Raw genomic sequence first — 22,079 nt, forward strand, 5'->3', positions numbered from 1 at the left:
CCTTGAAAGTAGTGACAATTTAAACATTAACTCAAAAACATGGAGGTTCCAATCTTCATAAAATGCTTAAAAACAAGCATTTTAAGTAGCGATAAAAACTACACATCAAAAAGTAATTTCTTATTCAATGCCAAATTTTAAATACCGGTGGTTTGAAGATTGGGGCTTAAAAGATTGGTATGAAATTATAAAATTCAATTAAAAAGTGTAATAACTGGCTTGCGAATATGTCACAGGATGTTTGTCAAATTAATGTTGTGTTAAACACTACTCTAAATAGAGAGTGTAAGTAAACACACCTTTACTGGCAAGAAAAGTGAAATCTTAAGGCCTTTGTATAAGCTAACTGTAATTCATGACTCAAAAACCAGAAGTCAAATATAGGTTACAATGCTGGAAAATATTATTTTTAACCTAACACAGTTAGTTGCTTCATTGCAACTCAATACTTACTATTTTAACTTCATCTAATCTTGAGTCGTTTTTAAATGTCTTTCTTCCTGTATATATTTTGAGTCCCCATCCCGTCTAGAAAAGAATGGGAATGGTCGGGGACTTATACCCGGGGCCTAAAGACGTGTGGCACGTGGTAGACATCCAGCAAGTATTTGTTAATAAACTAAGAAATAAGGCCTTCAAAGATAACTCTAATGGCATTAATATACAAGTGCTACTTCTTTAGATGACAAATCTGAGAGTTTTTAAGAAAGAAACTGAGGACTCCTAGCTTATGAAACAACACACTATACAGAGAACTAAAAAGGACAAGTGAGGCTAAAAATATATCAAATCAGGGTTGAAAGCACTGGATAAGAAATACTATGAAGTATCATAAAATTACAACGCAAATCAGGTTTTAGGATAACGCCAAACTGTTTAGATAAAATGCTATCAAAATGTCGACCCCCTAAAAAAAAGGACACAATTTCTATAACTCCAAAACCAAAATTATCACCATTCTTGCCATCAAGTCAACTCTGACTTGCAACTGCACAACTACAACTCTCATTGCTTTACCATTCTCTTATTCCGAATTCCTAGACCATTCCTAAAGCTAGGACCAAATGCACGGTCAGCGCCATGAAGCAATAGAATTGTAGTCGGAAAATCTCTAGAATGTAATGTCTGTCTCTTAAACTGTGCTAAACTTGAAAAATACTTCACGAGAGGTGATATGAAGAACACCATTTTGGAAATCATAAGAGACAAGATTATACTCAATCAAATTAAAAAAAAAAATCCTTACTCACTGGAACATGACGCAAAGCCTCTGTAGTGTAGTCCTAAGGGGACAATCTTTCCAGACACACAAAGAATGCATACTGAGTTACAAAGACACACGCTCCGTGGTAAGAGTCGCTTAATACACACCTTCTCATAAATGTTTCTTAAAAAACTACTTGGCTAAAATATTTACCATTTTGTCATTGATTTTTAATTCATTTGAATCTATGCAACAATTGCCTTCTGTAGTAAAATATCAATTAATGTACTTTATTATAAAACTATTATACAATTTAACTTTTTTATTAATGTATTATTCATTATTCACAACTCCTCAAAGTTCTTTAGTGAGCAAATTCCACAAGAAATACACTAAAATAATGCTGTCTTGCGTGAGGGGACATATGATCATCTTATTAACCCAGGATTATCTCCATATTAAATAACTACACATCCAAATAAACTTGAATAGTGATTATTCATTCCATAGTGGTAAATTTCAGCATACTATTAAATGACTAGATAGTAATAGTCATGTCAGTTACTTATTCTGTTACATACAAGCTTACTTCCCCTCCCAGCCAGAGTCAATTCTGACTCATAGCAGCCCTACAAGAGTAAAATGGCCCCACGAAGTCTCTGAGGCGATAAATCTCATAAAACAAAAACGGGCCTTGGATAACAGTGATATAAAATGTAAACAAACAGATTTAAATGTCAATACCTTCCCTGAAAAGCAGAAAAAGAAACTTCTTGTAGTAAAACAAAATAAGAACCCGATCTATTGTATCACCAACGTAAGACATTGATTTTACAAACTTATACTTCTAAACATGAATGAAAATCTTTATTTAGTTGATTCAGACTTTATTGAGCTAAAATGTGCAAAAACAATCTGATAATACTTAAGCTTATTAAATTCACTGTACATAGGCTGCTGCTAACTCATAAAAAAAAAGACTCCTGGTCTTAAATTCAAAGTGGTATTTAATTATCTGAGTTTAAGATTTATTGAACAACTTCCCAAATAACCACAAAACTCCATATTGTAAGAAAAAAAATATGAATAAAATGTCTGACATTATGTTTTAAAATTAATCTCTACCAAAATAGCTACAGCCGGCTAATGTAGAGGGCAAATGTTTTGAGACTGATGAGGGCAACAGGTGTACATAGGTGCTTGACTCAATGGATGGATGTATGGACTGTGATAAGAAATGTACGAGCCCTCAATAAAATAATTTTTAAAAAAAAGAATGAGGGTAACAAATGTACAAATATGCTTTATACAATTGATGTATATATGGATTGTGATGAGTTGTATGAGCCCCCAATAAAAATAAAATTTTTTTTAAAAAGCTACAGCCAATAATTGCTTAGGTAGTAGACACTGAATACTCTATGGAAAACACCATCAAATTTTGCTATGACAAATTGCATATGAATTTTTAATTATGTATATCAGATTTAATAGGTTTACCAAAACAACAATTTATTGAGTATTTGGTACTACTGTTTGGAAGCAGGTATTTGCAAAGTATCCTCAGGGAGGGGTGGGAAGATAAACACAAATTTGGTGTACTTTCTTCCAGACCACAAACCAGCCATTTGGATTTAAAGATTTAATTTGTAATTATTGAGGGGCAAGGGTATTTAAACAATTCACAACTCTAAACCTCTTCCAGGAAAATGGCAAAATTCTTCAGCAATGCAGAAGTGTTCTTAGTGAATCAAAATGCCCATAGTGGGACCATAAATATCAAACATATTTGCAAATTTAATTTCCAAGATTTACATTTTTTAATTAAAAATACCTTTCTTGTAAGTTGGTAAGTATGAAACCCAGATAATACTTAAAAATCTAGCCTTCTTTTCCGGGAAAAGTAGCATTGCCCTCCATAAAATTAGTAAATTATAATGTTTCTGTTGAATGTGATATAAAACTGTTTTGAGGAAGAGTGGATGAGAAGATGAATTTAGGTATGTATCGAACTCTATATAATGTACCAATTAACATATGAGAGTAATTTTAGTAATACATTACTAGATGTCCTTTGAAGAATTCTGAGAAACACTATTTTTAGCAACATACATTTATATTAATGCTGAAATGGAAATAAAAAAATTTGAATAAAAAAAACCCAGCTCTCAGAAGTTGTTTAAGGGAGAAATAAGGCAATATCAAACATATCTTCAATTATCCACCCTTTGAAGCTACAGCTAAAAGGAAAAGGTCTGCTATGGTTAATGATACCTCGTGTACCTTAGTAAATCCAATTTTTCCATAAATGAAGGATTTTTAAAATACATAAATTTTTGTTCCTTGTAAATAACCTCTCTTCCCCTGTGTCTGGCAAGAATTTCACATTGCTGTTGTGCTTTTTCCTGAAAGTGAACTATTTTTGAAATATTATGTCTGTATACCTAAAAATCAAAGGGAAAAATCTGCTTTGAAATACAAACAATTCTAAATAACTCCACTAAGAAGCACCTTTTGATATGCTGGCCTGAACCTTTCCTAGAGACCCTAAACAGCACGTATTTCTGAAGTATCATTTCCTCCAGTTTTAATAACATCATACGTAGCAATGCTGAGGGCATCCACCTGTGCTTGCTAGAGTTCCGTAGGGGTTCTAATAATGTGAGTTAAATATGGCTCACTGTCAGAGTGGGGTGGACAGAGGTTTCATGATAAACTGGCTACAGAAGGTTAACTAAACTCTTAATGACTGAAAAATGGTTTACATTTTGCTTGAGCAAAACAGATCATTAAAAGCCATGTACCACCACGGTCCCTGCTTAACATTCCTAAGTTTCCTTATTCTTCATAGTTTTCTAATGAACAAATATTTTCCTGAGTAAGATTATAAAAAAGTTAAACCCTTCCACCAAAAGTATAAAGACAAATAAAATGTAGACTCACAATACAAATTTTTTACATAGTATTACAAGTACAGGGATATTGACCACTGTTCCCTTGTGATCGGCCCACTCCTTCAAAAGATTGCATCAAAGGATTCAATTGTCTAAAATACTTCTCAGTACAGTAATTAAATGCTTTAGCCCATGAACATATCCCTCATCTTTTGTGTTGCTAGGGAACACATGAGCAAAATCTATCATTCGCACTTCTACTTCTGCAACCTCTTGGCAACCTGTGGGAAGGTGGTAGAAAACTTGTTCCAGTTTGGAAAGCACATTTCCATTTAAATGTTCCTGGGGCGTGCTTTTCCACCCATTGTCTTGCTCCAGATTTTCAACCTTCAATGAAGCCTGACTGTGATGTTTTCTTGAATACATTTTCCTGTGACGAGCATACATTTTAGATAAACTTTTGCCTACTGAAGCCTCTATTTTTCCATTCATTGTTGAACTCAACACGTGGAAGTTATTATTGTATTCCAAGACTTCTGTATCTGACAGTTGTCCTTTGGACAAAAACTTTTCTGCCAAAGTTCTGTCATTCGATTTTGTAGTGGTTGGCTGAGATGAACCTTCATAAACAAACAGTAATGAACTTGCATAAAAATTAAGCTGCTTCTGGCTTTCAAACCACTGCAAAATTTTCTCAATCTTCTGAATACTGGCAGCAATGGCATCTTTTCTTAAGCAGAATCCATTATGGAAAAACTTGGAGACTCCTACAAAAAGGAAATTTTAGGGTTACAATAAATATAAGATTGCATTCACTTAGGAAATTAACACATTAAAGCTACAAATTTTCAATCCCCTTCCCCTCCTCCGTCATTCTTTTAATTGCACAAATAAGAATTCTAGGCATGAACAGAAATTTGGATGTGAACATAGTTTTCAGTGAAGATGACCATATTCAAAGACATTTAAATGACACTCTATATAAAGTGAGGTAATTCTTAAATTTAAACAAAACCAAAAAATTCATTACAGGTAGACTAGTAGTTTAGCTCTATATGTACATTCAGTTAAGGAATGTAACGTCATGATTTGGTTCAATTGCTACTGTAGGAATTTTATAGTAAAGAATATTTGTTTGAGACAATCGCATTCAAGAAGTAATCTACCCTCTCCTAGTAGGAAGGTAAAATGATGCAGTCACTGGTGAAAACAGGTTGGCAGTTCTCACAAAGTGGAACACACAACTACCTGTCAAAACCAGCTATTTCAATCTTAGGAATATACACAGAAGTAAAAGAATGAACACAAACAGAAAGTTTATAACAATTTTCACTACAGCAAAAGGTGGAAACAATCAAAATATCTATTAAAAGATGAATGGATAAACAAAATTTGGCAGACAGACACAATGAACTACTACTCAGTATTAAAAACAACTGTAGTCTTGATGCATGCCACAAGGTGGATGATCTCACTTATATGAAATAAGCTAATACACAGAATATCAAAGATTACTAATGACTACCAGCAGAGGGAAGGAGAGGAGAGAGGGAAGTTTTGGTTAGGGGGTATTGTTTTATGTTAATGGTGGTAGAGCCTTTAGGAAAATGATAGCAGGATTGATGGAAAACTTTAAGAATGTAATCAATGCTACTGAAATGTGTTGTTCATGTGGTAAATGTTTTGTTATGAATATTTACAACATAACCAGAAACTAATTTAAAGCCTAGGATGAAATTATAAGGATATTTAATGATAGCAGCAAGTCCTTCTCATAATTTCAAACACTGATTTGTATCTGTTCTCAGTAATTTTAACTAAATCAGTCTTTTTTTTTCACCCAAAGAAGTTCAGTTCTCTTCTAAGATTCAGCACTACTCTCAGAGCTAAATGTGTTACTCAAATTGAGACTTTTAAATGTTTTAACTTACCATATTATTAGGCATCTTTTAAAGTTATTTATCACTATTTAATCATATTTGTAAATTTAGGTTATATATAATTTAAATTTTTGTTATTAATAGCCACTTCCCCAATATAGAACAGCACATTTTTTTTAAATGTTCTCAGATCAAACCAAGTTGTTAGCCTGGCAAAGCATTTTAATAAATTGGCAAACTAACTATTATGTTGCAATTGGTTAAGTAGTTAGCCATCCCTGCTCATCTGGTGATGTGAATTCATATAGCACATCTATCTGCACAAGACAGGCCTGGTGAACAGCTTCTGGAAAGATGCCGACCCAGAAAGCCCGAGGGAGCAGTGCACACTGTCATACGTGGGGTTTGTGGTGAGCTGGGAGCCACCTTGACAGGAGCTAGGCAACACAACAATTATTAACAAGGCAAACATGAATTGTTAAGGTGACAAATATGAGTGCTTGCTTGTTACACATAAAATGAAAATTCTCAAAATTTTTTACAGTACATATAAGCTAAGCCAGAGCCAAGATTCAACTTAGTTCCCCATCTAGCTAAAGCTAAGATTAAACTTCTAACTTCTAATACAATATGATCTTCAGGAAATTCCCCCCTTTTTTTGTGGAAATTCTTTTTAAGATATCGTAAGAAGTATACATATTAACAGACGTTAAATCTGTTAATACCACTTGCTTGTTCATTACGTCGCTCCAAAAACTTATGATATATAGTTCAACTGAAAGGGAAATTTTCAATAAAATGGTATTTATACAAATACAAATATTTTCAGGTTTCATATGTAACAGGGAGCTCTAATACACTATGATTTACAATGTTTACTTGAATACTCTTTTTAAGACAACATCTAATATTTAGGCCATATTGTTGGCTCAGAAATGCTCATTGTTTTTTTAAAGTATAATCCTTAAAAAATGTGATTCATTAAAAGGAAAATAAGAGGGTCATGCATAGAACAAGGATTATGAGTACCCCGTGAACCAAAAGTCTGTTTACCAAATATTTTTTTAAAAACTATTCTAAAGGAGACTGAAAATTAAAATACCTTTAAAATTATTTTGATAATTATTCAGTAATAAAAGCACTGAAATATTTGTTAATCCTTACCATCCTTTATAGTTTCTTTTGTTAAGCTTCTTCCATAGTGCTGGTTTTGTGTCTCATAGTTATCAGAATGAACATGATAAACCTATCAAAAAATGAAATAAAATGAGCACCGAATATTAAAAAAATGAACATACCATGATCAAGTTGAAATGCAAAGTTAATTCAAGATGAAAAAATCTATTCATATCATCCATTCTAAAACGACCTATGGGGGTGAAAAAAATCATACAGGCATATAATACATGCTGAAAAGGCATTTAACAAAGTAATATTCACTGCTAATGCGAGCTCTTTTTAAGAAATGACTGATAGTTCCCGGAGGGCAAAATAGCAACCTCAACACACCAAACGCCACCCTCCCTCAATGGAGACATTAGGAAGCAACTCCTCTGAAATACAAGATGTCACAAGAAGGGTCCAACAAAAATGTGTTTTATTATCGTTAGTATAAGGCATTTTTTCTAGAACTACCAGTATTCATATCTCATCTACCAGAAAATACAAATATATGAGAAAAAACAGCAGTAAGAAAGTAGAAGACAACTTTTACTATTGGTAGATGCTAATAACATAAAACTAATATAAAGTGAAAATTCAAAATGATGGCTGATTATAAATTAATAACTTGAAAGTACGCTTTTATATAAACAATCAGTTAGAAAATGGAGTGGAAAAAGAGAAGACCCCATTTACAACTGTAATGACAGCCAATAAATAAATGAAACAAAAATAAACTAAATATGTGTAAGATCTATATAAAGACATAGGCAAAACATTCTTGAGGAATTTCTCTCTCTTGGTCTCTCATACACACAAATTCTGTTTGTAGAGTAGAAGATTCAACATAAAATACCAATAATTTTCTTTTTGTAGCATGAAAGTGAATTCTAAAATTTATATAAAATCTACGGAAAATCTAAATAAGGGTAATAAGGAAAGAGTAACATTTAATTAAACATATTTTAGCATTACATACATGAGAATTTAATATGGACTAAATCAGTGAAAAGGGGGCTGTTATTTACCAATTAAATAGTGGTCTGGAAAAAAATTAAGCCTTATTCTTATCTCATCTTCACATGAGCATATAGCTGAATATTCCTCGCGGTTCATAGCCCAATGCCTAATCTACACTCCCACCAGACTTCTTTCATAAGCCATTCCAAAGCCAAAGCAAGTCCATTGCCACCGGGTCGATTAAAGCAGCCCGCATAGGTTTCCAAGACTGTAAATCTTTACATGAGCACAAGGTCTCATCTCTTTCCTACACAGCAGCTTATGGTCAAGCAGCCCAATGCTTAACTCACAGTGCCACCAGGGGCTTTCATTAGCCAATGGAGAAATGCAAACAGATACCATTTCACATTCACTAAGATAGCTTGAGTTAAAAGATGTAAAATGCAAAGTAGCAATCCTCATATATTGCTGGTGGAATGTAAGATGGTGTAGCTGCTAAGGAAAACCACCTGGCAGATCCTCCAAAGGTGAACTGGAGAGTCATCAGACTCCGGAGCTCCACTCTCAGGTAGATACCCAAGAAAAATGAAAGCATATAGCCACATAACACGCATGCTCAGAACAGCATTAAGAATAATTTCTAAAAGGCAGAAAAATCTCAGAAGCTCACCAACTGCATGCATGAAAATTGAAAACATTATGCTAGATTAAAAAAACAAACCACATATGCTGGATGATGTCACAAAAATACATAAACGAGGTGGTACCCCCACAAAAAAAAAATCAGAATTTTTCTTCAAAGCCGTGTATTTTTTTTTAAAAAAACAACCGTATCACCTTCAAAGTACTCTCCATTACACTTAATATATTTGTCAAATCTCCGATTCCATTCTTAGAAACATTTTTCAAACTCATCTGTTTGATGGCTAGCAGAACCTCCTTTTTTTTTTCCTTTACCACTTCTGTGTCATCAAATCACTGTCCTTTCATGTCCCTCTTCATTCATAGAAATAAAAAGGAGTTGCACTGAGCAAGGTCAGGTGAGTAAGGTGTGTGGGGAAAGAAATGCATGCTATTCTTTTCCCAAGAACTGGCACAATGACATTGCTGTGTGAGTAGTTACATTGTTGAGGTGGCAAAACCAGTCCCTCATCTGCCACAAATCAGGCCCTTTTTGTTGCATACTGTTACACAATCTTTTCAGAACCTGTACAAGAAAGCTTGATTAAGAGTTTGACCTGGTACAACGGACTCCAAAAGCACTATCAAAAAAGCAAACGGACATCGTCTTGATCTTGGATTTCACTTGAGGAGCTTTTGGGGTTGTCTGAGCCTGTGAAGATTTACAGTGTCTTGGAAACCCTAGATATGGTTGCTATCAGTCATAACAACTCAATAGCAGTGGGTTTGGCTGCTCTGATATATGAGGATATATCTATCATTTTCTGTAATTCTAAAATGTATCTATACCTTTAATTTTCAAAAGAATACAATAAAGAGAATTGTGTATTTTAAAAATAACTCTTACCCTCATGCCAAGCACCAAGAACCCAATTTCTTCCATTAATGGGTACTTGCTGACTTGTTGCTGAATCTTCTCTGATGAAGCAAAAGGATCATAGCTTTTTCGTCCTATCTTTACATCCATTATACAGGGCTTATTAAATTTATGGGTCACATCTTCCAGTTTTAGGTATAAATCTATTATTAAGAAAATCAAAGCATTAATTAGCATTAACAAATATTTTACTACTAAAATTACTTCAAGAAAACAAACTTAAAACAAATCTAGATTGAATAATTATTATTACTTCAACTTGAAAAAAAAAGGCAGATAAATTTATAATTAGTATACAAGAAAAACAGGAAATAAGAAAGTAGATTAAATAGCATTCAACCGTAACAAAGAGCATAAAGCACATACAAGAACATTAAAGAGGCATTAATGCTATTTCATGTTGTTCCAGAAGACCTTCCCATTCTGAAGACAATTGTGTCACCTATACTTCACTAGAGTTCTTCATAAAGTATTTCAATAAGGTCTTTAAGATTTATTCTAAAAAGACTGAATTGTATAGTGCATACATCCTATGTCAATAAAATGGTCAGATTTTTAAAGAGTACAACGTTTACCTGAGGACAGAGAGAGAACAGGATGAATGGAAGCAGGAAACGCGGGGAGCTGGTGGGAAAGTGATGGTGCATGAGGATGAGTGGCATCAGAATGTGTACAAGCTGTTGAATGTCAAACTAGGATCTGTTCTGTAAACCTCCACCTACTTATTTTTAAAAGCTAATTTTTTCATTTATAATTACTAACATGGCACAATTTGTGTCTATTTACCTGCAGCAATAAAGGAAGGAGAGTTGGGAATAGGAGGATATGAATGTGTGGCTAAATGCCTTTATGAACAACTTCTACCTTTGTCATGAGACCAGACAAACTGTATAGAGTGAAACCACTACTGAACATTTGGACTAAGGATTGTTCTGTAGAACTCTTGATCAAAAGAAGGGAAACACAGAACAGAATTTTTTTTTATTATTTTATTGGGGGCTTGACCAATTCTTATCCCAATCCATACATATATCCATTATGTCAAGCACATTTGTACATTTGTTACCACCATCATTCTCAAAACATTTGCTTTCTACTTGAGACCCTGATATCAGCTCATTTTACCCCTCCCTCCCTCCTGAACCCTTGATAATTTACAAATTATTATTATTTTGTCATATCTTACATTGTTCGGTGTCTCCCTTCACCCACTTTTCTGTTATCCATGCCTGATGGAGGAGGTTACATGTAGATCATGGGATCAGTTCCTCCTTTCTACCCCACCTTCCCTCCACCCTCCTGGTACCGCCATTCTCACCACTGGTCCTGAAGGGGTTATCTGTCCTGGATCCCGTGTTTCCAGTTCCTATCTGCACCAATGTACATTCCCTGCTCTAGCCAGATTTGTAAGGTAGAATTGGGATCATGATAGTGGGGGAAGGAAGCATTAAAGAACTAGAGGGAAGTTGTATGTTCATCGTTGATACCCTCCACCCTGACTGGCTTGTCTCCTCCCTGCGACCCTTCTGTAAGGGGGTGTCCAGTTGCCTACAGATGGGCTTTGGGTCTCCACTCTGCACTCCCCCTCATTTACAATGATACGATTTTTTGTTCTTTGATTTCTGATACCTCATCCCTTCAACACCTCGTGGTCATACAGGCTGTGCTTCTTCCATGTGGGCTTTGTTGCTTCTGAGTTAGATGGCTGCTTGCTTACCTGCAAGCCTGTAAGACCCCAAATGCTATAACTTTGATAGGCGGACACCATCAGCTTTCTTCACCACATTTGCTTTTGCACACATTTGTCTTTAGCGATTGCGTCGGGAAGGTATCCATCATAGAATGTCAATTAAATAGAACAAAGTAAGTACTTGAGTGGAGGTCCAATGTCCACCTGCTGCGTTAATACTAAACCTAAAAAATATGCACACAGATCTATTTCCCCACCATTCTATATAAATATATTTACATATGTACATGCCTATATTTAGACCTCTATAAATACCCTTTCCCTCCTAGTTCTTGCCTCTATTTTCTTTTACTTTCCTCTTGTCCCACTATCATACTCAGCCTTCATTTGGGTTTCAGTAATTTCTCTTGGTTACATTGCCCTTGCTGAATCCCTACCAAGCCTCTCACACCCTCCTTGTCACTAATTTGGATCACTTGTTGCTCCCTTGTCCCTGGGTTGATCAACACCACCTCCTTTCCCCCATCTCCCCCTCTCCCATGTCCCCCTGGAACCATCGGTCCCGTTGTTTTCTCCTCCAGACCGTTCATCCAGCCTATCTTATCTAGATAGACCTGCAGAGATCATAATATGCACCAAAAAACAAGGCATAGTACAACAAAGCGACAAAAGAGAACACAACGATGACAACAAAAGAGAAAACTAATGACCTAGAAAAGAATAAATTAATTTTTAAAAAAAGAAAAAAGAAATTAAAAAACAAAACAGAATTTTAAATCCTCACAGACTCCAAATTTTTTGGAGCCATGGAGCCCAGATGAACCCCTGAAACGATAACTCTTTAATCCTTATACCAAAAATATCTCTAAAATCATTTTACCCTCATAATTCTTAAAACCAAACAAGTTTAGTTTAACTAGTAAAAAATAACTGCCTTGAGAATTCTACTCTCTAGAAGTATTTATATGGGATCAAACTGGCAGCAGCAACTTAAAAGATGGAACAGGAACCCTAGGAGGCATAGCATGTGTGTTCACAGGGAAAGTGCAATTCGGAAAGGAGGGTGAGAATGCCTGCACAACTGAAATAATGTCATCAATACAACTGAACTGAAATGTAGAATAACAAATAAAAAACAAGTTGTAAATACAATTACTAACAGGAACAAATCTTCTCAAAGAGTTCATACAATGAAAGCACAGGCAGTCACCAGGATACGAACACCTAAATTATGTACAACCTGTATGTACCAACTAAGCCCTGTATTTTAAGACTGATGTACATAAACTAGTTTACAAAAACAAATGCTACCTTGTAACACGCATAAAAAATTATTACTATATGATCATGTTACAGTGTCTAGAAGTATTCCTTTATTATGCTTAAAAGGGTACATACACTACATTGTTATATATGAAGACAAAGTTTGATTAACAGATGTTAGAAACCAAGTATTCTGATTCACCTACAAATTTGACTTAGGAATGAAATTTTCTCATAGTCCAAGGAGCACCTGTAGGTTACAAAAAGCAAATTATACTTGTGAAAGAATGACACTGGCTCTTAACCTGAAGCCTTATACAAAGTGGGTAGAAAATGAATCAACAACCTAAACAGAAAAGCTTAGATCATAAACCTCTGAGAAGAAAACAATAACCTTCTAGGACTGGCACAGGGCAATTAATTATTAGAGAGAGCAATAAATGCACAAATAACACATGAAATAATAGATCAATTGGACTGCATCAGTATTAAAAAAAAAAGACCTTTGTGTATCACAAAGAGCCTCAGTGGCACAGTGACTACGTTTGGTTGTTACTCAAAGGTCCGCAATTCTAACCCACAGGGTGCTCCACAGGACAAAGATGTGGCAGTGTGCTTCTGCAAAGATTACAGACTTAGAAACCCTATGGCACAGTCTGCTCTGTTCTACAGCAGCACTATGAGTCAAAATAACTCCACAGCAATAACTCTGGGTTAGTGTTGTGCATCAAAGGCTATTAGCTATCCAACTTCCAATTCACTAGGAACGGCTATTATCAGAAATATGTTTTAAAAAAATATTGGCAAAGCTGTAGCGAAACTAGTCCTTATCCACTGTTGGTAAGAATATAAAATACTAAAACTGCTGTAGAAAAGTTTGATATTCCTCAGAGAAACAGAATTACCATATTATGTTGTTGTGAGATGCCTGGAGTCATTCTGATTCTTAGCAACCCTAGGTTCAAGAGACAGAAACACTCCGGCCCTGCGCCCATCCTCACAATTGCTATGCATCGTTTCAGCCACTGTGTCCATTCATCTTCCTGGTCGTCTGCCTCTTTTTCACTGACTCTCTATGAAGTATTATGTCCTTATCCAGAGACTGGTCTCCTGGACATGCCAACACTGGAAAGTCTTGCCATCCTTGCTTCTAAGGAGCATTCTGGTTATACTTTTTCCAAGATTTGTTTCTTTTGGCAGTCCATGGTACTTTCAATACTCTTCTTCAATGCCATAGCTCAAATACATCCACTCTTCTTGGGTCTTCTTTATTCAAGGGCTAACTTTCACAGGCATCGGAGGTGACTGAAAATAGTGTGGCTTTTGAGTCAGGCGCACCTTGGTCCTCAAAATAGTATCCTTGCTCATCAACACTTTAAAGAGGTCTTGTGCAGCGGATTTACCCAAAGCAAAGCATTATTTGGTATCTTGCTTGCTGCTTTCACGAGCATTGAAATTGCTTGCGGATCCGAGCAAGATGAAAAAAAAATTTTTTTTAAGGAATCATTTTATTGGGAGCTCATACAGCTGTTATCACAATCCATACATTCATCCAGTATGTCAAACACATTTGCACATACGCTGCCGTCATTTTCAAAGCATTCTCTTCTCACTTGAGCCCCTGATATCAGCTCCCCATTTCTTCCCCTCCCTCCCCTCCCTCCCAAACCCTTGATAAGTTAGATTATTTTCCTTATCTTACATTGTCCTCCGTTGCCCCTCACCCACTTTTTCATTGTTTGTCCCCCTGAGAGGGGGTTATAGGTTGATCCTTGAGACAAATTCCCCTTTTGACCCCTTCTCCTAATCCTCCTGGTTTCTCTACTCTCATTGTTGACCCTGGGGGGTTTAATTTATCCTGGATTCCCTGTGCTGCGGGTTCTGGACTAATCTGACTTGTAAGGTAGAACTGAGGCCATGATAGCTGGGGGGGTCGGGAGCACCAAAGAACTAGAAGAAAGTTGTGTGTTTCATCGGTGCTATACTGCACCCTGACTGGCTCATTTCTTCCCTGTGACCCTTCTGTAGGGGGATGTCCAATTGTCTACAGATGGGCATTGGGTCTCCACCCCATGCCCCACCCCACCTTTCACCTTGGTTATAATTTTGTTCTGTGTCTTAGATGCCTGGTACCTGATTCCAGCAAGATGAAATTTTTGACAACTTCAATCTTTTCTGTTTATCATGAAGCTATCAATTGGCCCAGTTGTAAAGATTTTGGTTTTCTTTACATTGAGTTGTAATCCATACTAAAGGCTGCAATCCTTGATCTACATCAGCAAAGATTCAAGTCTTCCTCACTTTCAGCAAGCAAGGTTGTGTTGTCTGCATATTGTTGTTACAAGTCTTTCTTCAATCCTGCTGCTGCGTTCTTCTTCATATAGTTGTTTCTCTGATTATTTGCTCAGCATACAGATTGAATAGGTACACTGAGCAGATACAGTCCTGACACACACATTTCCTGATTTTAAACCATGTAGTATTCCCTTGTTTTGGTCACACAACTGCCTCTCAATCCATGTATAAGTTCTGCGTGAGCACAATTAAGTGTTCTAGAATTCCCATTCTTCTCAAAGTTATCCACAGTTTGTTTTGCTTCACACAGTCAAATGCCTTTGCATACTCACCATATGACCTAATAATTCCATTCTGAGGCATAAATCCAAAAGAACTGAGAGCAGAGACTCAAACAAATACTTGTACACTGTTGTTCGTAATAGCATTATTTATAACTGCTAAATGTGGAAACTGTGTCCTAGCTATCCATCAACAGGTAACTATACGGACAAAATGTAGTATGTACAAACAATGGAATGTTATTCATCTATCACAAAGAGTAAAACACCAATGCATGTTACAACATAGAGGAAACTTAAAAACATTATGCTAAGTGAAATATGTCAAACACGAATGGACAAATACTGTTATGATTCAGCATCTGTGAAATAGCTAGAATAAGCAGATCAATATAAAAGTAGATGTGAAGTTGCCAGGCACGAGAGAACAAGTAAATGAGGAGTTAATGTCACATGGGTTTAGAGTTTCCACTTGTACAAGAAAGGATTTAAAAACAGCTGTGACAGCTGTGGAATCTCATGAATGTAATTATCATCACTGAATGTTGTACTCTTAAACAGTTAAAATGGCAAATTTTATTACAGTCTACCATAATAGAAGTTTCTTAAAAAGATAAATGAATGAAAATGATAGAAATGCCAAATATACATTCTAGTCTTACTACTTGTAAAGGGAAAGCAAATATCTTTTTTTAAAACATACATATTTCCCCAAATGATTTTGGATTCCAGGATACATCTTTTCAGAGAAAACTATCACATATGTAGATTCAAGCATAAACGTCCCAATTATCAGACACAAAAAGCTGAACTAGGAACTCTGGTGGGTTACACACTGGGCTGTTAATCAGAAGGTCAGCAGTTTGAATCTACCAGCTGTACAGAAGGAGAGAGATGAGATTTTCTGCCCCTGTGAAGATATTTAGTCTCAGAAACCCAAAGAGTACTTTTACTCTATCCTAAAGAGTCATTGTGAGTCAGAATCAAGTTGATAGCAGTGAATTTAGTCTGGGTTTCGTGGTTGAACTACTTGGGTTTTAGATCAAAAGTAAGGGTCCAGGTCCACTGAAAGGAGGCTGAACTAAAAAAAGAACCTCCCCTTTTCACTTTATCTTAGCCAAAAGGCCGAGAAGCGATGAAACTCCCCCTTTCTTAGATGGAACTATCAACTGCTGCTTGGAAGAAAAATGAGGCTTTCTTCTCCCATAAATTAGGTTTACAGCATGGGCTCCCAAACCTATCTGGCCTACTGCCAGCTTTTCAGAAAAGCAATTACACAGTACACATTAGCAATTAAAAACTTCTGTACTGTAGCCCATAATCCAGGATAAAGCTCCAATGGATGATTCCAGCTCTCCCCAGGGGCCAGTGTTGCCTAATTCAGACCCTGTAGTTTACATTACAGATTCAGAAACCCAAGGAGGGAGTTCTACTCTGTTTTATAGTGTTGGAATCCACTAGATGGTAATGGGTATTGCTGCAAGAAAATAATGAATGCCTAAATAAGAAGCATAAATCTTCTTCAAAGGGTAAGAGATAAAGATAAACTGTAAATATCAACTCTTTGAAAAATGCATGAAAAGATGATATTGACAGATAATGAAATTTCCCACAAAGTTTTTTGAAGCCTCCTCATACTTCAAATACCAAGAGATGAACTAGATTGTAATACAGTAGCATTTTGGCATTCAAAATTTTAACATCCTTGGTTTCTACAACACAAGAGTACCCCAGTCCTGCATGTGAGTACAAAGACAGTGACCCAGAAACTATCTACTAGCTATATTTCAGGGCAGGATTATTATTTTCCTTAAAACTTTGCCAATTTGTAAGTAATTGAAAATTAGCAAGAAAACCTCTATGATTAGAGCTAGCATAAACTAGAGTAGCAACTCTGCAAGTCTGAATATAAAATCCCTATTTCCTTTACCTCCTCCTCTTAGGAAAGAAAATAGAAATTCAAACTCTGCATTGCAGCTAATGTGTGCTCAATGGATGAATGTTTGTTCTTCTCATTCCCAGTGCCCAGTAGGACCCTGGACCCAACCTTCCTCACACAATAATAAACTGAGTCATTCCTTACAAACACCACTCCTCTAAGTAAATAGGCCTAGTTATCATGGATTTTATTTGATGTTTATTTCACCTGCCCAAGTATTTTTTTTTCTTTATCTTTTCAGGTTTCTTGATACAATTTATGCATTTGGAATTAGCATATGACGGCTTGATTGCTTAGTCAAAAAACAAAATACATAAACCCAAACCACTGCTCTCAAGCCATTTTTTGATAGCAGCCCTACAAAGGATTTATAAGGTTATAAATGTTTACAGGAGCAGACAATTTCATCTTTCCTCTAGGAGCAGGTGATGGGTTTAAACTGCTCATTTTGCAGTTAGCAATCTAGTGCTTACCTAAGAGCATCAACCTTCAAAAATAAAATATGTATTAACTAATGCCTTCTAAAGGTTGGTCTGGAGTTTTCTTTTTCTTACCTTTACTTAAATTATTATTTTTTTATTAATCATTTTATTGGGGGGGCTCTTACAAATCTTATTGTAATCCATCATTTAATTGTATTACGCACACTTTTATTTCTAGAGTCCTTGGTACTAGTTCCTCTCTCCACCCCAACCCCCCTCGTGAATCCTTGATCATATATATTATTGATGTTACTTCATGTCTTACACTGTCCGTTGTCTCTCTTCACCCACATTTCTGTTATTCATCCCCCTGGGGGGGTGGGCTATATATCCAACCTTGTGATGGGTTCCCCTCCCTGATCCCTGGAGTTTTCTTTTAACTCTCTTCCCTTCATTATTTTCCCCATGCTATAAAAATAAACAAAATCAGCTTTAAACATGTAGAATTTTAAGCAAGAACATTATGTTATACAAGAGGGCTTCAAAGAATTCATGGAAAAACTCCACTATCTTTTCATTCAATTTTTCCACAAGCTTGGTGGTAGGGATTACTTATTGGACTACTAACTGTAAGGTCAGCAGTTTGAAACCACCAGAGATCCTCAGGAGAAAGACAGGGCTTTCAACTCCTATAAAGAGCTATAGTCTTGGAAACGCACAGGAACAATCCTATCCTGTCCTAAGATTGCTTTGAGTGGCCTTGACTCAATGGCAGTGAGTTAGGTTTGGGTCCTGTACTTCATTCATTCTGTAAATGCTATTATAGCAGATCCTTTTACTAAAATAAAGCTTAATTCATGGTAGATCAACCTTGAAGTTCAATAACTTAAGTGATAACAAGCACCAAAAATTGGCTTGTAATCTTAACATTTATATCTGTTTTTATATTGCTTCCTGGAAAAAAAATTCTCCACTATGTTAATGAGTTCCAGTGTAGGGTGTGTCCTAATTACTTTTTAAGATACTGATAGAGATAGAAGCCATGGAGATCACCAAGGAAATGCTGGTGGTGGTAGTGCCATCGGACTCAAGGCAACTACATGCACAACGGAACAAAACATTGTCCAGTCCTGCACCATCCTCACAATTGTTCCTATGCTTGAGCCCACTGTTGCCACCACTATGTCAATGAATCTCACGGAAAGGGCCTTTGTCTCTTTCACTGCCCCTCTACTTTACCAAGCATGATGTCCTTCTCCAGGGGCTGGTCTCTCTTGACAACATGTCTAAAGTCTGTGAAATGAAATCTCACCGTCCTTGCCTCTAAGTAATATTCTGGCTGTACGTCTTCCAAGACAGATCAGTTTGTTCTTTTGGTAGTCTCTGGTACTTGCAATATTCTTCACCAGTACCATAATTCAAATGCATCCATTCTTCTTTGATTTTCCTTATTCAATGTCCAACTTTCACACTGCATATGTGACTGAAAATATCATGGTTTCAGTCGGGTGCACCTTCGTCCTCAAAGTAACATCCTTGCCTTCCGATGCTTTAAAGAGATCTTGTGTAGATTCATCCAAGGCAATGCATCATTTGATCTTGTGACTGATGGAAGCATCAGCATTGCCAAGCCCAGCAAGTCAAAATCCTTAACAACTTCACTCTTTTCTCCATTTACCATGACCAACAGGTCCAGTTGTGAGGATTTTGTTCTTCTTTACAATGTGTTGTGTGCTAGTACAGGTACACTAGGGAAACAAATCCAGAGACACTCATGTGTGTAAGAGAAAACTTTATATCAAAGAGAAATTGTATATAAAGAAAACATCCCAGCCCAGCCAGATCAAGTCCTTAAGTCCGATAATAGCCCATCTGCCCGATAACAGTCTGTAAATTCCTCTTTAGACTCATGCAACACATACAATGATACTGAGTGCAGGAAGATGACAGGCCAATGGGTGGAAAGTCTTGTGGATCCAGTAGCAGTGGAAGCATCTTAGCATTGGCAGGTGTCTCCACGTGGTTCCTCCAGCTCCGGGGCTCTGGGTCCATCAGTGCAGCTCCACGTGGCTTGTCAACAGGAATGCGTAGCAGAGAGTGAGTGTATCTGGCATCCAGCAAGCTATTTATCTTCGAGCATCTCCAAATGAGGCCATCAAGCTGAGACCTGATTAACAGGCTAAACTCCACCCCTTCACTCTTAATAACCCCAAGTTGACACCAGATTATATAACTACCACAAGTTGTAATCCACACTGAAGGCTGCAATCTTTCATCTTTATCAGCAACTGCTTCAAATCCTCCTCACTTTCAGCAAGCGAGGTTGAGTCATCTGCATATGTAGGTTGTTAGTAAGTCTTCCTCCAATCCTGATGCCACTAACTTCTTCATATAGTCCAGCTTCTCTGGTTATTTGCTCAACCTACAAAGTATTGTGAGAGGACACTAATTTTAAATCATACAGTATGTCCCTTTACTGTTCACGCCACTGCCTCTTGATCTATGTATAGGTCCTGTATGAGCACATGTAGTGTTCTTGGATTCCCATTCTTCTCAGGGCTATCCTTGATCATAGCCTGTTATGATCCCCATAGTTGAATGCCTTAGCATGGTTGATAAAACTGAAATAAACATCTTTCTGGTATTCTCTGGTTTTAGCCAAGCTGTATCTGACATCAGCAATGATATCCCTTATTCCAATTCCTCTTTTGAATTCAGCCTGAACCTCTGGCAGCTCCCTGTCAACGTAGTGCTGCAAAATTTTACTTACATGTAATATCGATGATACCACACTCTGTTGGCTTATCTTTCTTTGGAATAGTAAGAAATACAGATCTCTCCCAGTCAGGTGGCCAAGTAGGCGTCTTCCAAATTTCATGGCACTGACGAGTGAGTGGTTCTAGTACTTCAACGGCTTACTGAAACATTTCAATTGTTATTCCATCAATTCCTGGAGCTTTGTTTTGGGCTGATACTTTCAGTACAGCTTGAACTTCTTCAATGAGCACCCCTGGTTCCTGTTTTTATGCTACATCTGTTGAATATCATAGGGTCAATTCCAACTCACAGTTACATTATATATAGTTTCCAAGACTTCGTAAATTTTGATGGGAGCAGACAGCCTCATCTTTCTCCCATGAAGTGGCTGGCAGGTCAGAAGTGCTTACCTTGCAGTCTAACAACTAACGGCGCCACCACAGCTCCTTTGACGAGTCTTCCTAATCTAGAGTTGGGATTCACAGATAAACTTCTACCCTCAGTGACTGACTAGTCCTATAACATGTGCATTCCTTTGGTGGGGAAGAAGCATGACAAGAGAAAAAGGCAAAGGAGAGAAATGAAAAGGTTAAGAAATAAAGTAGACATGCAGAAGAGAGATCTCCCTGGGTTCTGGCAGGCTCTCAAGTTCTGGTTCTGGTTCCAAAATCTGCTGAGAAAAATCCCTAGCTTCTACTGAACAAGAATATCTAGACTTGCAGAGTCAGAATGGTTGGGAATTGAGCCTAGAAATTTAAATTTTACTATGCTCATGACTTATTCTTAAACCTATGCAAATGTGAGTGATTAGGTAGTCAAGACACTTAATTAAATTTTGTTTGTTCTGACAAAGACCTTCAAAAATGTCATATACTGCTTTCAAGTAAGTAAAGAGGGGAAAAAAGCCATGTCTTTATATAGATACTATTGCCACTAACAGTGAAGCTTATCAATGTTTTTCCAGAGACTTCAATTTTAAGCCTGGAGGTGGGAATGAGGCAGCAGAACAGGAGAAAAGACCGGCAGAGAAAATATTTGATTTTTTTTTCCTACTCAAAATTACATATTTGGAAAGATGGTCCTTTATCAATTAATACAGTATTAGGTACCAATATAATCTGCTTTAGATCAATTATAACAAATTATCTACTTTAAGAAAATGATAAACAGAAGTATTATTAAGAAGTAGAAGAGATTCAAGAAGAAAATACAAGTATATTGTGTTTCTATAATACTAGGGTTGATTTTACATAAAGTCTTTTGAAAAGCTAGTCTCATGTGCTAAGACTACAAACCAGAATTTTAATAAAAGATTACCATTTGGTGCAGTAGGAGGTGACCAGATGCCAAAATATTTTGGCAAATATTTTCGTAGTTCTAAAAGAATACTGTCACTACAATCAGCAGCATAAACCTGAAACAGATAAAAATATAACAATTGCATGTCAGTGTCTTATAGTTTCTTTTTTACTGCCCTGAGCATTTATCAAATAAAACACAATACCACCAAATCATAAGTTAATCTAGATATGAATTTTAAATGACATAAATTTGGAATAAGCGAAAAAGATTACTGGGTGTTGCCAATGAAAATCTACGTATAGCATGAGTACACCTTTCCTGCTTATCTGATTCTAGCCTTACATATTCCTTGAACTATTTTATAACGCTTTATATTATGCCAATAGCAGTGCAGAGTAATTCTTGTCGATACACATGTAAATAAATTCTAGGCAGGAGAAGTTCTAATATCTTCTACCCACCACTTTTGAGTA

At 36.4% G+C, this 22,079-nt stretch overlaps 1 protein-coding gene across 1 annotated transcript in view; it reads right to left on the bottom strand.

Moving 5' to 3' along the window:
* Positions 1–2,516: 2,516 nt before the first annotated feature.
* IPMK (inositol polyphosphate multikinase) overlaps positions 2,517–22,079 on the bottom strand; it is a 39,400-nt gene continuing 19,837 nt past the window's right edge. The window contains exons 3-6 of the mRNA XM_004701097.2: positions 21,622–21,718; positions 9,628–9,800; positions 7,143–7,224; positions 2,517–4,865 (exon numbers count right to left, since the gene is read on the bottom strand). Coding sequence (XP_004701154.1) covers positions 4,243–4,865; positions 7,143–7,224; positions 9,628–9,800; positions 21,622–21,718 — 975 coding nt within the window. The 3' untranslated portion in view covers positions 2,517–4,242. The remainder of the gene's footprint in view (positions 4,866–7,142; positions 7,225–9,627; positions 9,801–21,621; positions 21,719–22,079) is intronic.

This window comes from Echinops telfairi, unplaced genomic scaffold, assembly GCF_000313985.2.
Source record: "Echinops telfairi isolate 266 unplaced genomic scaffold, ASM31398v2 ScPeMD7_70;HRSCAF=299, whole genome shotgun sequence".
NCBI lineage: Eukaryota > Metazoa > Chordata > Mammalia > Afrosoricida > Tenrecidae > Echinops > Echinops telfairi.